Below are 12,993 nucleotides of genomic sequence, written 5' to 3' on the forward strand. Positions count from 1 at the left end.
TGACTTTATATTTAGTGCCATATCGGTTATGATGAGTCCTGATGTTTGGTTTAGTATTAATACAACTGAATTGAATGGTTATTTTAATATACATATTACTGAACTTGAAGACACACAGTCAAGTGATTTTGTATTAAGTGTTAATTGTGCCTAAAGAGTAAATGAACCCATGCCAATTAAGAAGGTGTTGAAAATCCCTGAGAGAGAAATGATATTAGTCAATAACCAATATATAGGTGGCCAATCGAAAGGTTATTCATGAGTTCTGTTTAAAGTGTTTATGGTCCTTAGTTTGAAGACACTAAAATTGCACCTACTGTATGACATTACATTAAAAAGCCTTATTGATTAATATTAAATAAATGTAGCATGCAAAGAGAGCGAGGTGGTGAATTATCCCACAAAAGCTTCCAGATTTGACAACATACAGCGTTAGGAAAGCAAACCACACCAAGCAACAAATAAACACAAACGGACAACGGTGACGAGATGAGAGGGGGAGGGTGGGGGGAAAGGGGGCAAAACAAAGAGAGGGTGAAAACCTTGCCGAACAGTACCGTGACACTTATGCCCAGGCTGCTGTCTTTTTTGGACAGCTCAACGTCAAATAGTTCTCCTGGACGGAGACTATTGACCCCTGGGGCATTACCATTTAAATTTTCCATGATGTATTCCTGCAAACAGAGAACAGGGGATTAAGGTGAATTATCACAGGCTGGAACATGCAGAAAGAAAAAAAGGGAGAGTGACGAGGCTGAACTGGGTACGGCTGAGAGGAAAATGAGCAGAAGACATGCAATGTACAGTTGGCAAACTATCTTGCATTGACTCTGTAAATGCAATGACAGGCAAAAGGTTATATACAACAGGCAGTTAGTTGTGCCAAGCATCTGGCTGGTCATTTGTAATGCTTGTTTATGGAAGAACCATTCTCATAAACATAAACTGATCTCATATTCTTTTCTGTACCGCAAATTACTTTTGTGTGTTTTGTGAGTCACAGATGTGGTGAGTCAACAACTATGGTGTATGGTGATGTGTCAAAGCAAAGGATCCATTTAACAACAATGAATTCATAAACACAAAGGCCGCACCTTTTTGACCTTGAGTTTCTCTTGACTACTGGAATAAGTCTCCTCATCCATGTCTGAATCACCCCAGTCAGAATGCTCAGAAACTTTGGGAGCCTCTGAGACTTGTTTAGCTTTCCTCGTTTTGGGTGGTAAAGCCGGCGGCGTTGGATCCAAACCCACGTTAGGTTCTGGTCTATGATGTTGGGCAACGGACGCGGCTGCGTTGGTGGCCGTAGCTCTCTCGAGGCACTGCTGAACTCCGTTAGCGGGGGGTTGGCTTATTCTTGCAACACTGCTTGTCCTGGAGTCCTGAGAACTGAGGCTGGTGTTCTGGTGGACTGGGGAGGAGGCGGATGATGGTGTGCCAGTGCTGTGGAGAGGAGGGCTGGGGCTTCCTGTTCCTACATGCTCCTCTGAAGAGGTATCAAAGTCTAGTTCTCGTCTCTGGCCAGAGTTAAGCGCCTTCAGTGAAGGCTTGGCCTGGTAGGGAACGTAGCCTGCTGAAGATTCTGCCAAACAAAAAAACAAAGACGGTGATATTAGTCTTTGGAATAAAAACAAAAGATGTGAACAACAAAAAAAAATGACTCTCATATCCCTGCTTTTACCTTTGTAGAGCCTCTCTTTGGGCTGTGACACCACCAGAGTAATGTCATCGGGAGCGTTTTGGAGGATGTCAACGGTGGTGGCATGAGAGAGCCCTTCCAGGTTTACGTCATTCACAGAGATCAAGCGATCACCTGCATCAACATTACGACTATCACAAATGGTGCACAACAAACTGGCAAAACATAAAACCGAAATAGGGTCATCTGATAAAGATTATCACAGCACTCAACAAACAAACAACAAAAAAAAATATTTAGGAGGAAGAACGTAGGAGGAAGAGCGCAGCAAAACACGGGCCTACCGGGTTTGAGAGAACCATTGACGTCAGCAGGACCCCCAGGAGTGATGGAGCTAATGATAGTGCCGAGGTCCATACGACCGGAGTTCTCCCCCCCCACAACCTGGAACCCTAGAGAACACACACAAGCACAAGCACAAACAGATCTAAACACAGACATATATATACACGCACATCCGCAGACAAACATCAGGGGAACACAAGTGCCTTAAACGCAATTTATAATACTTCTCAACTCTGACAGCTGAGAAGTGGCGGCAGACACGGCGTGAAATTGAGTAGTTATTTTAGGGAAAAAGAATATCCTCCCTTACCCAGGCCATATTTCACATCTTTCTTCAGGTTTACAGTTGTGATTTCTCTCTCTGGAGAAGGTAAGGCATTGAGCTTTTTCTTTAGTGAATCTGTGCAACAAAAAGACAAAGGGCATTTATTATATTAACTGGAATATACTGTAAATAGGTGGCTTCTGACTGATGCATATCATATTGCAATTTTTGGTATTCAGAGTATTAGTATATCTACACTGTAACTATTAATCAGCCCAGGCAGGCCTACAGTGTGGATGACAGGCCCCTGCTTTAGCACTGTTGGCTAATGGGCTTGAGAAAGACGGACTAAGCTAGGATGAAAGGGGAGGTCATGAGTTCAGTGCCAAGCATGAGGCTATTAAAATGGTGGGACCGCGGCCAGAATTAAGTTCCACTGGCAGGCAGCACAGAGTGGACAGAGACTCAATTCACCTCAAAACACCTACCTTTTTTTTTTGGGTATTTATATCCGCACAGTCAGCATACGGTTCAACAGATTGAAAGGGAGGATTAAGAATGTTATAAAATGAGATGTATGTGATACACACCGTTAACGGAGGCTGGGGTAGACGGCGGTCCAGAGGAGCTGTGCATACTGACCCCTGCAAAAGGAACATAAGAGATCAGCAAGGTCGTATTTTGGCTTTGTGCATTATAAAGAACAATGGAAATTGCTTGTCTGCTTATTTATAAGCAATAATATAGGAAAATATATATAGAAACATGTAACGTCGTCACTTAATAACACATGCAGAAGCCCCTGACATGCTCATTATATGACCATAATGTGAAGGAAACAAAATAAACTTACATCCAGCACCAAGGATTATTATCAGTGCATAAATGGTGTAAAATAGAGCATTAATTACAGTTAATAGTGATATATCCCTTTGCTTAATTCAGGCCAACAAAAGATGGTTTTATGTCCCACTTTTTTTTTTCTCCTGTGAGTCAATGCAGGGTAGGAAAAAGTTGATTCATATCTATTGTGCATGTCAAGTCAAGCCTTTATGCTGGAACAGCTAAACTATGAAAAACAGGAGCAGAAATAACAACAACAACAAAAATCTTATCTGGTCTCTGAGGGAAAACTAGATTAAAATGGTCTGATTTTTTTTCTGGTTTCCAAATTAGATAATGAGCATCCAAGCAAAACGATATGACTATAGTTAAAAGACATGTGCAGAGGGATTTTAATGCTTGCACTTTCAAAAAAAGTCATTTTAGGATAACACCTAAATTTAATGTTCCCCATTCAGTAACAACTAGGTCAGCAAAATAGATGGAGCTGCACAGAACTATTCAATTAACTACTGCTGTAATATGATGTGTCACTGACTAGACTCTAGAGTACCAGAATTATGATTACATAGATTTATATAAGCACAGATTCATGTTTCAGATGGAAACTCTGCACCACTGGTGTGTTCACTGCTTCACCAGTGAACAGGATCATCCTACACAGGTCAGCATCCTTACCTACTACGTATGCTGGGCCAGTATCCTCTATGGAGGACGAGTCTGATTCTTTTTTGGACCTACTGCGGCTCCAGGCTGGGCTGCTGTGGGACACCGAGCCGAATGATCTGAGTAGGTGAGAGCAGGAGAAGATGATTTAGCCTGAGGAAGCAACTCTCCTCATTGAACGGGGGCAGAGGAGCGAAGAGGAGATGTAAATGTGTAAAAAAAAAAAAAAAGTGGGCTCTCTACATTAAAAACTTTTCCACTTTCATTCTTAATTAGGTTCGGGTCATTTGTAAAGCTGACACGAGAGGGAGCAACTGGGCCTAAAACAGGTTTGTTACTAATTAAAATAAAAAACACACACTGGTAGGCAATTTCATGAAAACACAGCCCCCCAGAGGGTTAATTAGAGGCTGGAGGTAGAGTTCTCCATGTCCCTGTAGTGTTAAGCAGAGCTATAGTCCCAGCAACAAGTCTCTGATTAGTAAACTAAGTCTGTCCTACAGCGCGCTTGGAGACACTGAAGACTTGACAAATAAGCATATGATCCGATTGCCCGGCTTGAAATAAGATATTGAAGAATTAAGTAAAATGCATGAACATATTCCAGAGTCTGCATAATTTGATGAATAGGATGGAAATTAAATGTGAAGGAGAAAGAAGTCTACATTTATAATTTACAAAACCCACAATAGTTTGATTCAGAACAAGTCTCCCACATATTAATGTGAAAGTGTCTCTTAACCAACTCACTTGTCCTGTTGGTGTGAGAGGGAGTCTGTGTCTGAGCTGGCTCGCTGGTGTTGCTGGAAGTGAGAGGCCACTTGGTTGGGTTGCGCCTGACTCAGTCCGCTGTGCGACTGTCCGCGATACGACTCTGCCGCACGGTGCCCCGGAGAGTCTGGCATCTGTACGAGGTTGTGGTGGGAGCAGCTCATTATCCGGGGATTGGAGTGGACTGTGGAGGCCGCCGGATTGAAACCCGGAAAGTGAAGCTCGTCTTGGACTAATAGCGGGCCGGACGGTGCCTTGTTGAGGGCCACCTCCGAGTAGGAGATCCTCTTCAGGTGGTCTGGGTTGGAGCGTGTCGATAAGGTGGGGGCCAGGCTTCCTGAGCTCACTGTCCTCCCCACTGCGTCTCCGCTCCGAGGGTCAAGGGAATACTGCAGACTGCTCAGGGGGCAGTTCTCTGATTACCAGGAAGAACATGCAAAACAGAAAATAGCAGTTAATGTTAATTAATAATGTCATTTGTTTTTTTTTTATTCAATTATAAAAGAAGTAGAAGACAAAATTGAAAAAAATAGGGCAGGGAAATTCCAAGAAACTACACCAAAGTGATGATCTGTGTCATTAACACCCAACAGCAGTCTGGAGTAATTATTGTCTAGACGGAAAGGCAGTTGCTATCCTTTGCACTCGTAAGCAAATCTCTTTATGTTCCTGAGATATCCATCTTAATCATCATAGCTAATGGTCTGGCCAGTACTCTTGGCAGACATCAACTTATAAACCTAGTTGTGTGTTTATGTCAACTATCTGGTGGGACTTTGGCGAGTGATGAAGTTGTTCCGTTTTTCAGCCAAGTTAAATACATCAAACCAGGCAAACGCAGCACATGCACACGTTTGACAGACACAGTAGATAATAGGTGTAGATGTGTAGGGATAAAACCTAGCTGTAAGCGACGGAGCCCTTTTCAGATATAATTTGGTAATTATTACAACATGATTATATTATCAAAATGTTATTTTACAGCAAATGAGTAATATTTAATCTGAAACAACCTGGAATTGTAAGAGAGGGAAATGAGTGGGCATTAGCTTTTATCTGGAGACTGTGTGTGGGATGGCTGACACATGCAGCTGCTGTTAGAAACACTGTAGCTAGTGTTGACATCACCAGGAGGTTTGCCTCTCTTTGATTAATAGGGTTTTTTTTTTTTGACATGTTAACCTTTCTTTGAGTGACTATAAATGAAACTGCTGACTGGTCAAATATTCACATCTGTTTGAGGTCATATTATGTGTACTGCACCCACTTGCACATGTGGCTGCTTACTTCTTTCTTACCTAAGTCCTGCAGCTCCTGGTTGTTTTGGCGGGCCTTCATCTGCAGATGGAACTTGTGCTGATCAGAGCAGAGCTGTAGCAGATACTGACAGGTCTTGTTGCTGTCTGTCTGAAACAGGTGCTTAATCCCATCTGATGTGTTCTGAAGGCAAATCTTCTTTTTCTTCAAGACGAAAAGTAAAACGTTTAAGTGAAAGTGAGGATCGACCGGGCTAAATTAGAGTGAATATAGTGTATTTACTATTTCTGATAATAAAGACAGAAGTGCGTACTGTAAAGGAAATCTTCTTAGTCTCCCTCCAGGGGAACCTTAGCACCGGAGTACGATTTCCATTAAGCACCTCAAAGATGAGCACCCCCTTGGAGTAGACGCCCAGCATGATGCCTGTCTGTGACCTCTTCTCAGGAAGCACCCGATGGAAATGAACCCCATATTCTGTCAGCCTTTGGCTCACCTTTGGAACAACCAAAACAGAGTCAAAGTCTTAAATTCTCAAAGAAAAATATACATTGATATAAAGGGAAGGGATGTGAATGTGTCTTGAGGCAGATTAAAGTGGAATGTTGGAACTTTTCATAAAGAAAAAACAGACCATAAAGAAAAAAAAAAAAAAGGTCTTTCACCGTGTCAGTGATCCAATATGAGTCAATAAAATATTACAATGAAACAAAAATATGCAGAGTAAGAACACAACTGCTTTTGTTTGTAGTCAACACTACAATCTTTGGATTACTGTCAAACAAACTCAAATGTATTGTGTCTTCTGCCAAAGTTAAATCTTTGGCACTTGCCATTTGTGTACACAAAACTTTCATCATATTTATCACAAAATAAACATTTAAGCTGCAAATTAGTACAAAATGAATTCCAAGTGTATCAACAGCTGAAAACGTTTTAGTGCTTCTGTTTGAAACCATGAGCCCTGTATACTTCTTGCGTCTTGCTGACCTTGAGGAACTCAAACTCTGCCTCTGACTCAGACGCTCCATAGTAGTTGCTGTGAAGTTTAGGCAGCTCCTCCTTGATGGTCGTCTGGTCCACCTTATCCAGGACCGTCACTGGCAGGTAGTGCTCCAGTCTGAAATATGTCTTCCCATGGAGCTGAGGCACAAAGATCAACAGCATTATTTTTAATATTTTTGAAAATTAAATAAATTAGATTAAATGAAAAGTGGGAATTAATTGGGAAAAATAACAATTCAGCTTACACCGATATTTTAAGTAAAAGTGTTGTTGGCTAACTGATAACACACAGATGTATTATAGAGAGTCGGTACCTCAGGCTGGTAGTCACTGAATTCAGCTTGCAGTGCTAGAGAAGCCAACAGCATGGCATCTTCTGTGTTGCAGCGCATCCTCTCCTCTAAGATATCCTTCCTCAGCTGTAAGTAGTACTGATGTTTGGTCAAAGTATGCCTGTTATCCACCAAACAAAAAAAACATTTTTAGTTATCTTACATTTGATATGGCAATATTATTTTAGGTTTTCAGCTAATTACCTAAATATACACTTACTGTATGAGGTTGACATCATCGAGGAAAAATTTAATGCGTAAGAAAAGATTAAAAGGCACGTCAGATTTCTTCTTCTTAGGATCCTCCTTCCATCCCTCTGGAGCCACTTTGGACAGTTTGGCATCAGCATCGACGAAGAAAAACTCGTTATCTGTGTGTGTGTGAATTTTTGAGTGAGAGGAGAGGGCAGGGTAGGTGTCAGATCGAGGAGGAATCAATCAGTGAAGTCTGGCTGCTTGCAGCGGCATACGTTTTGCATCTTTAATGAGACATCGAGTGTAAGAAATGAATTTACATAGAAATACAATCAACCTCTGCACTAAAAACTAATCAGACCACTTCTAATGTGCTTGACATGTGATCTAATTAAATGACACTTTAAGTTGAAAATTTTCTCTAAGTCTTTTACGAGCAGCACTGGATTCTGGGACTGAACTAAAAGTGGAGAACTATGAAGAACTAACAACTACAGCAAGTAAGTGCACACACACACGTTTGCGAGTATAGAAGACTGATCCCGTACATGACACACACCTCAAACCACAGACATAAAGAGGTGCAACATACTCTACCTCTGAGGTACGCTAGGCCGAAGAGATGGTGTTCCACGAGCCCGATGTGGGCAACCACCATATCAAGAACGTCTTTACACACTGCCTTGATGTCACAGCTCAGCTCCAGCTTCTGGCCGTTCAGCAGCACCACGCCCACTTTCCTCTGCACTTCTTCCACCTTACCACGTTTCTTCTGGGCAGAAAGGGAAAAAAAGGGGGGAGGGGAAATAGATTATAAATGGGGAATAAGGCTGTTTCTGTGACAACACCATGGGTACAAAAAGGTGGCATAAATATACATCCTCACCATTATTGAAGAGGGAACAGATAAGGTCACGCAGGGCTCACTGGCCATCTTCACAAACTCAGGACCGTGGAAGTTCTGTCGTTGGTTTAAAGACAAACAGCGATTATCACAGAGAGGTCTTTTATTTTACCAAATTCTTCAGGCATCATTTTGAACCAGGGCCTTATTTTTTTTGTGTTTATGACAACCGGTTGTGTTTAGAATTTCATCAATTGCTTTGAGTTCTGATCTGTGATACAAAAAACACCTGCACATACACATGAGCACTTCCTTTGCACGCTAAATATTTACTGTAGGTTCACAGCTGTTTTGATCAGCTGCCCTAATCACGATATTTCAATGACAACAGTTCATATGATGTACACACACACGCTTCCTTGTTGACTTCTGGTTTCCTGCTATAATCAAGTCTCACCAGAAGCCGAAGAGCAAGATTCCTTTGCTTCAGCTTGAATGCTTTTCTTTCACCAACCGGAAATCCCCCATATCTGATATTACAACTATTTAAAATGTACTAAAAGACACACTGAAGCAATTTTGTCTCGCCTTTGCAAGCACTATGAACTTATTAGGAATATAACTGATATACAGTGTGTCGGGGTTTACTGCTAACATGCTAACACATTTTCACAATTTGTCATAGTAGGTGGAATAAGTCAGACCATACCCAAAAAAAATCCCACATATCCCAGGCTCACATGAATTATGATTTTCCAGTCAGCACTTTGTTGAGAGAGCATCCAGTGAAAACAGCATCAACAACACAATGAGCTCATGAAAATTGTACATCCATCATCAAATTTTGCAATATAAACAAGCTTCAGGCAACGGATAGTCAGACAATGGATTCAGGGAGTTCCCATTGCAGTGCGAGTGTTGAAATGATGTCTTTTACCCACACTCCGGAGTCTGCTGTGTCATGTGTATTTGTTTGTGTGTGGTCCACAGCATAGTGAGTAAATAAGTGGGGAAAATGTGTATGTAATTAAACATCATGTTTGTAAAAAAAAGGAAAATAAGGCCCGAGAAACTGAAATGAGATCTTTTATAGCATATTCTTTGAGGCTGTTAAGTCGTGAAGTGCAAAAACCTTGGTTTTGCGAAGCGGTACGGAAGAAGGGTAGAGCGGGTCTCCAAGGTCGAGCATGGAAGTGCGAGATGGGGCCAGGGGGTCATCTATGGGGTAAAGGTTTGCCCTGGACAGCCTGCTGGCCAGGTGGGCCTGGAGCCGCTGGACCTCCTCCTCCTGCTTCTGGAGGAGCAGCTCTGCTCCAGCCAGACCTTCATCAGCTGCCGTGTCATACTGCCTATAGGGCAAAAGAAGAGGAGGGATGGTGTCAGAACAGTTTGTCAAAAAAAAGATGAGTAGAAACAACTGTAATCTGCAGAAATCTGTTGTTTAATGCGTAATCCATGTGAGATTTGTCTTTTGTTTACTGACTATTTTTTTTTGCTTTCTCAATAAAAGGAATAAAGTAGCTACAATGTCAAACACATTGTGTTTACAGAAAAAAAAAACAAACACCAAATACTAGCTGATATGCTTTTCTTCTACCAACAGGGGAGAAGTGCTCTCTGCTGTAGGGCAGATTGAAAACATGGTTTTTCTGTTAGCAGGCACAGCAACAGCAGGCAGTTCTGGTCCATAATGCCAGAGATTAGAGAGACAGAGATTGCTGAATGTGGATGTCACATTAGATGACCTCACTAGCGAAGCATGGGGCTGACCCTGCTGCCTGCTGTGCCACACCAGCTGTGTGTGTGGCCCAGAGGACCAAACAGGACAGCTTCATCTGTGGCTTCCATGTTCAGTGGAGAGTTTGTAGTGCAGGTACCTAATCCTCAGGGGAATAAATAAGACGTACATGCTCCTATGCAGTGGGGCAGGTGGTTTAATTCATGCAATAATATTTCCAATCCAAAATCAATAATCAAACCACCTTTCTGAATGCCAAATCACAGCAGTGGGAAGTAAACAACTGGTACAGTCAGTACAGAGGCTGACTAATCAGCTGGGGGGCAGGGAGCTACATAATACCACACACACACACACACAAATATCCTTGATACACACAGATTTTTCCATATTTTCAGTATATTTCCATTCACTAGAAGGGGTCTGTAACATCAATGAAGGGATAGGATTCTGTATGGATCAACTAACTAGTGGCTGGCAACATTGGTAACTTGTTTGTTGTTGATCTGTTTACATATATGTGTGTGTAGTACCTGTGCCTGTGTGTGTTGTGACTCGTCAGCGACAGGGCATCATGTTCAGAGGACAGTGCCAGCTGGGAGCCATATCTCCTCACCTCACCGGGTTTCTTTGCTGGAAGAGACATGGGAATATTAGTTGTACACACACACACACACACAGTAAAAAAATTTTTTCACACGTACATAATTGAACACACCCCTTCAGACGCAGCCACCTACACTCCGGTGCCTGCTTGAACATGTGTCGAAGGAGGCGGAGTAGTTACAGACCACTGAAATCGTGTCAAATCAGTGCCGCAGTCTGAGTCTGTTCGTGATCAAATTTACGGGGTCAAGGCCTGCCAATCTACAACAGGAAGGGCCTGTCCGTGTCTTAGAAGACTTACTGTACAGTTCAGTTCAAGTAAATTCAAAACAACCTTTCTTCTTGGATCATGTTTTATATATTTTAGCCTTTTCTGAAAACTGAAACTGGCACAGTTCCCACTAGTATTTTTGAACTCTTCACAGCTGTCTGAGCTCAGTGTGAAACTCTTGTGCAACCCGTGGAGACAGTGTTAAATGGAGGGGTGTTAGGCCATCATGAGTAAATTTGTTTTTGACCTTTGTACACTGACAATTTTAAGTAAATGAATCTTCATTAGTCACTCCGCTGAAATAACAACATGCACACCACTTTTCATTTAAATTAAATCCGCTAACAGCCTGGAAGCCTCGGCATTTTCAAACTGACAGTCTATTAGCAGCCACCTGCTCTGATACGTTGGGTTCACAGTTAATCCTGTGGTTGTAGGATTCATGAAGTTAACATCAGGCCTAATATTCACTGGGCTTAAGGCCACTAGAATACAATGAAATGCTATAAAAAGACATCTAGTAGTGACAAAATAGTCCAAGAGTGATAAAACATCTCCTGCTAACACAGTCATCTTCAGTGGCTCGGAAATCTTGATAAGCACAAGGTAGATCAATCATAGGTCTGTCTGTACTCTCTGCCTTTGCTTTGTTCTTTTTCCAACGGGACACTGGAACCCATTGAATCCATTGTCACAGGGTTTATTGGACAAATTCATTTTGCAGTGACAATGATGTTCTCTTGTGCAATTCTGCATAGCTAAGGCCATTATCTAATCCCACTGGCTGTTCTAGGTAAGTGATTGATAGCAGTTGACCTGGCAGTTACCTGGAAACAGCAGTGTTTCTCAAAATCAAGGCAGAGCGGTGCACGTCACCATTTCAAGCCTACAAAGCCTGTCCTGTGTGGTTTGGTCATAAGACAGCTGGGAATCTGGCTTTCAGCAAGACAGGCCACAGTCAGTGGTCAGCGGAGACAAAGAATAATTGATATCTTTCGCCAGTGGTTTTCAGTCCCAGGCTTTGCGGCCACGAACGCTGCTGGTTTTCTAGTTAAATGTATTCACTCGCCGTTCCAGGTGTAAATCAGTCCTTGATTAGATGGCTAATGTGAAAACCAACAGGGCTCCGGCTCCTCAGGAACAGGACTGAGAACCATGTAGTCCCAGTGCGGCTCCTTCTTTTGTCCTATTAACTGATTACTTTAGTCTATAGTGACGGGGATATAACCTGTATTACTGGACGACAAAGAGTTTAGCTGCTTCACTTTTCTCTTCTGCTGCCACACAGAACATAACGATGATAAAGGATTCCTCTTTTACCTTGTCTGTAGTCTGGATCAGAGGAGGTCACTGAGGGGCTTTCACTGGATGAACTGTAATCACTGTGGTACCTCTGGTGGGTGTGGACTGGGTCTGAGAGAAGAAAAAAAGACCATCAGCCCATCTTATATAATCCTAAATTATGATCCATGCAGTGGTTTAAGATGTCAGTGAAATGATGAAATCGATAAAACATGACCTTCATGCACATTAGACAACTTAAAATTGGTTATTTCGACTTGTTTGCTGTTTCGTTTGTGAGGGGTGTTAAGTTGATGCCGTTTATTTTTGCATTTCAACAGACATAAGACTTAAAAGGTATATTATGCAGGATTTTACTAAAAACTAATGTATAGACTCATGCAAAAGTAATCCCTCTCAATCATCACTTATGACCCACTAGAAGTGTGTGGCGGTGTATTTATCAGCAGAGACTCCGCCCTCTGCCTGTAATTTATTATTTTTCTTCAGGTGTGTAGTCCCCAGCCAATAACAGCACGCAGGGTGTGAGGTTGTGATTCGTAGCGTAGCGACCAGGTTACATTGCTGTGTTTTTATGTGATTCTGCTGTGTGCTGCTCATCTGCTGTCAGTGTGTCTGTTTGACTGACACACACATGCAGAGCAGAGAGTGGGCGTGTTTATTTGTGCTTTAAAATGTAACCGATGTGAAACAATCAGAAAATAACGCTTTATTTGTCTGACTCACGGCTTCTTCCCGCCAGCACCACTCACTCTCTTCTCTCTCTCTTTGTCTAAAAATCTTATTAATTTATTTCTCTCTCTCTCAAGCGGGAAGGAGGGGCCAATTTTGAATGCTGCGTGTTTACAAACACCAACCGACACTTACTGCATAGTATGCCTTTAACAAAAAGTCATTTTTCATAAAGCTTGGAC

The 12,993-nt window shown here is 42.1% G+C and overlaps 1 protein-coding gene across 5 annotated transcripts in view; it reads right to left on the bottom strand.

Annotated features, from left to right (window-relative positions):
- ptpn13 (protein tyrosine phosphatase non-receptor type 13) overlaps positions 1–12,993 on the bottom strand; it is a 48,986-nt gene that overhangs the window by 10,404 nt on the left and 25,589 nt on the right. The window contains exons 8-25 of one of the 5 annotated variants that reach the window (XM_067573501.1): positions 12,098–12,190; positions 10,434–10,533; positions 9,295–9,511; positions 8,205–8,279; positions 7,916–8,087; positions 7,344–7,494; positions 7,106–7,244; positions 6,777–6,929; positions 6,100–6,282; positions 5,828–5,990; positions 4,509–4,944; positions 3,771–3,877; positions 2,840–2,893; positions 2,295–2,384; positions 1,984–2,091; positions 1,682–1,813; positions 1,095–1,582; positions 543–674 (exon numbers count right to left, since the gene is read on the bottom strand). In XM_067573501.1, the coding sequence (XP_067429602.1) occupies positions 543–674; positions 1,095–1,582; positions 1,682–1,813; positions 1,984–2,091; positions 2,295–2,384; positions 2,840–2,893; positions 3,771–3,877; positions 4,509–4,944; positions 5,828–5,990; positions 6,100–6,282; positions 6,777–6,929; positions 7,106–7,244; positions 7,344–7,494; positions 7,916–8,087; positions 8,205–8,279; positions 9,295–9,511; positions 10,434–10,533; positions 12,098–12,190 (2,993 nt within the window). Of the gene's footprint in view, positions 1–542; positions 675–1,094; positions 1,583–1,681; positions 1,814–1,983; positions 2,092–2,294; positions 2,385–2,839; positions 2,894–3,770; positions 3,878–4,508; positions 4,945–5,827; positions 5,991–6,099; positions 6,283–6,776; positions 6,930–7,105; positions 7,245–7,343; positions 7,495–7,915; positions 8,091–8,204; positions 8,280–9,294; positions 9,512–10,433; positions 10,534–12,097; positions 12,191–12,993 lie in introns of all 5 variants that reach the window. The other 4 variants (XM_067573502.1, XM_067573500.1, XM_067573503.1 and 1 more) reach the window with 4 other exon arrangements.

Source organism: Thunnus thynnus, chromosome 19 (genome assembly GCF_963924715.1).
Source record: "Thunnus thynnus chromosome 19, fThuThy2.1, whole genome shotgun sequence".
NCBI classification, from domain to species: domain Eukaryota; kingdom Metazoa; phylum Chordata; class Actinopteri; order Scombriformes; family Scombridae; genus Thunnus; species Thunnus thynnus.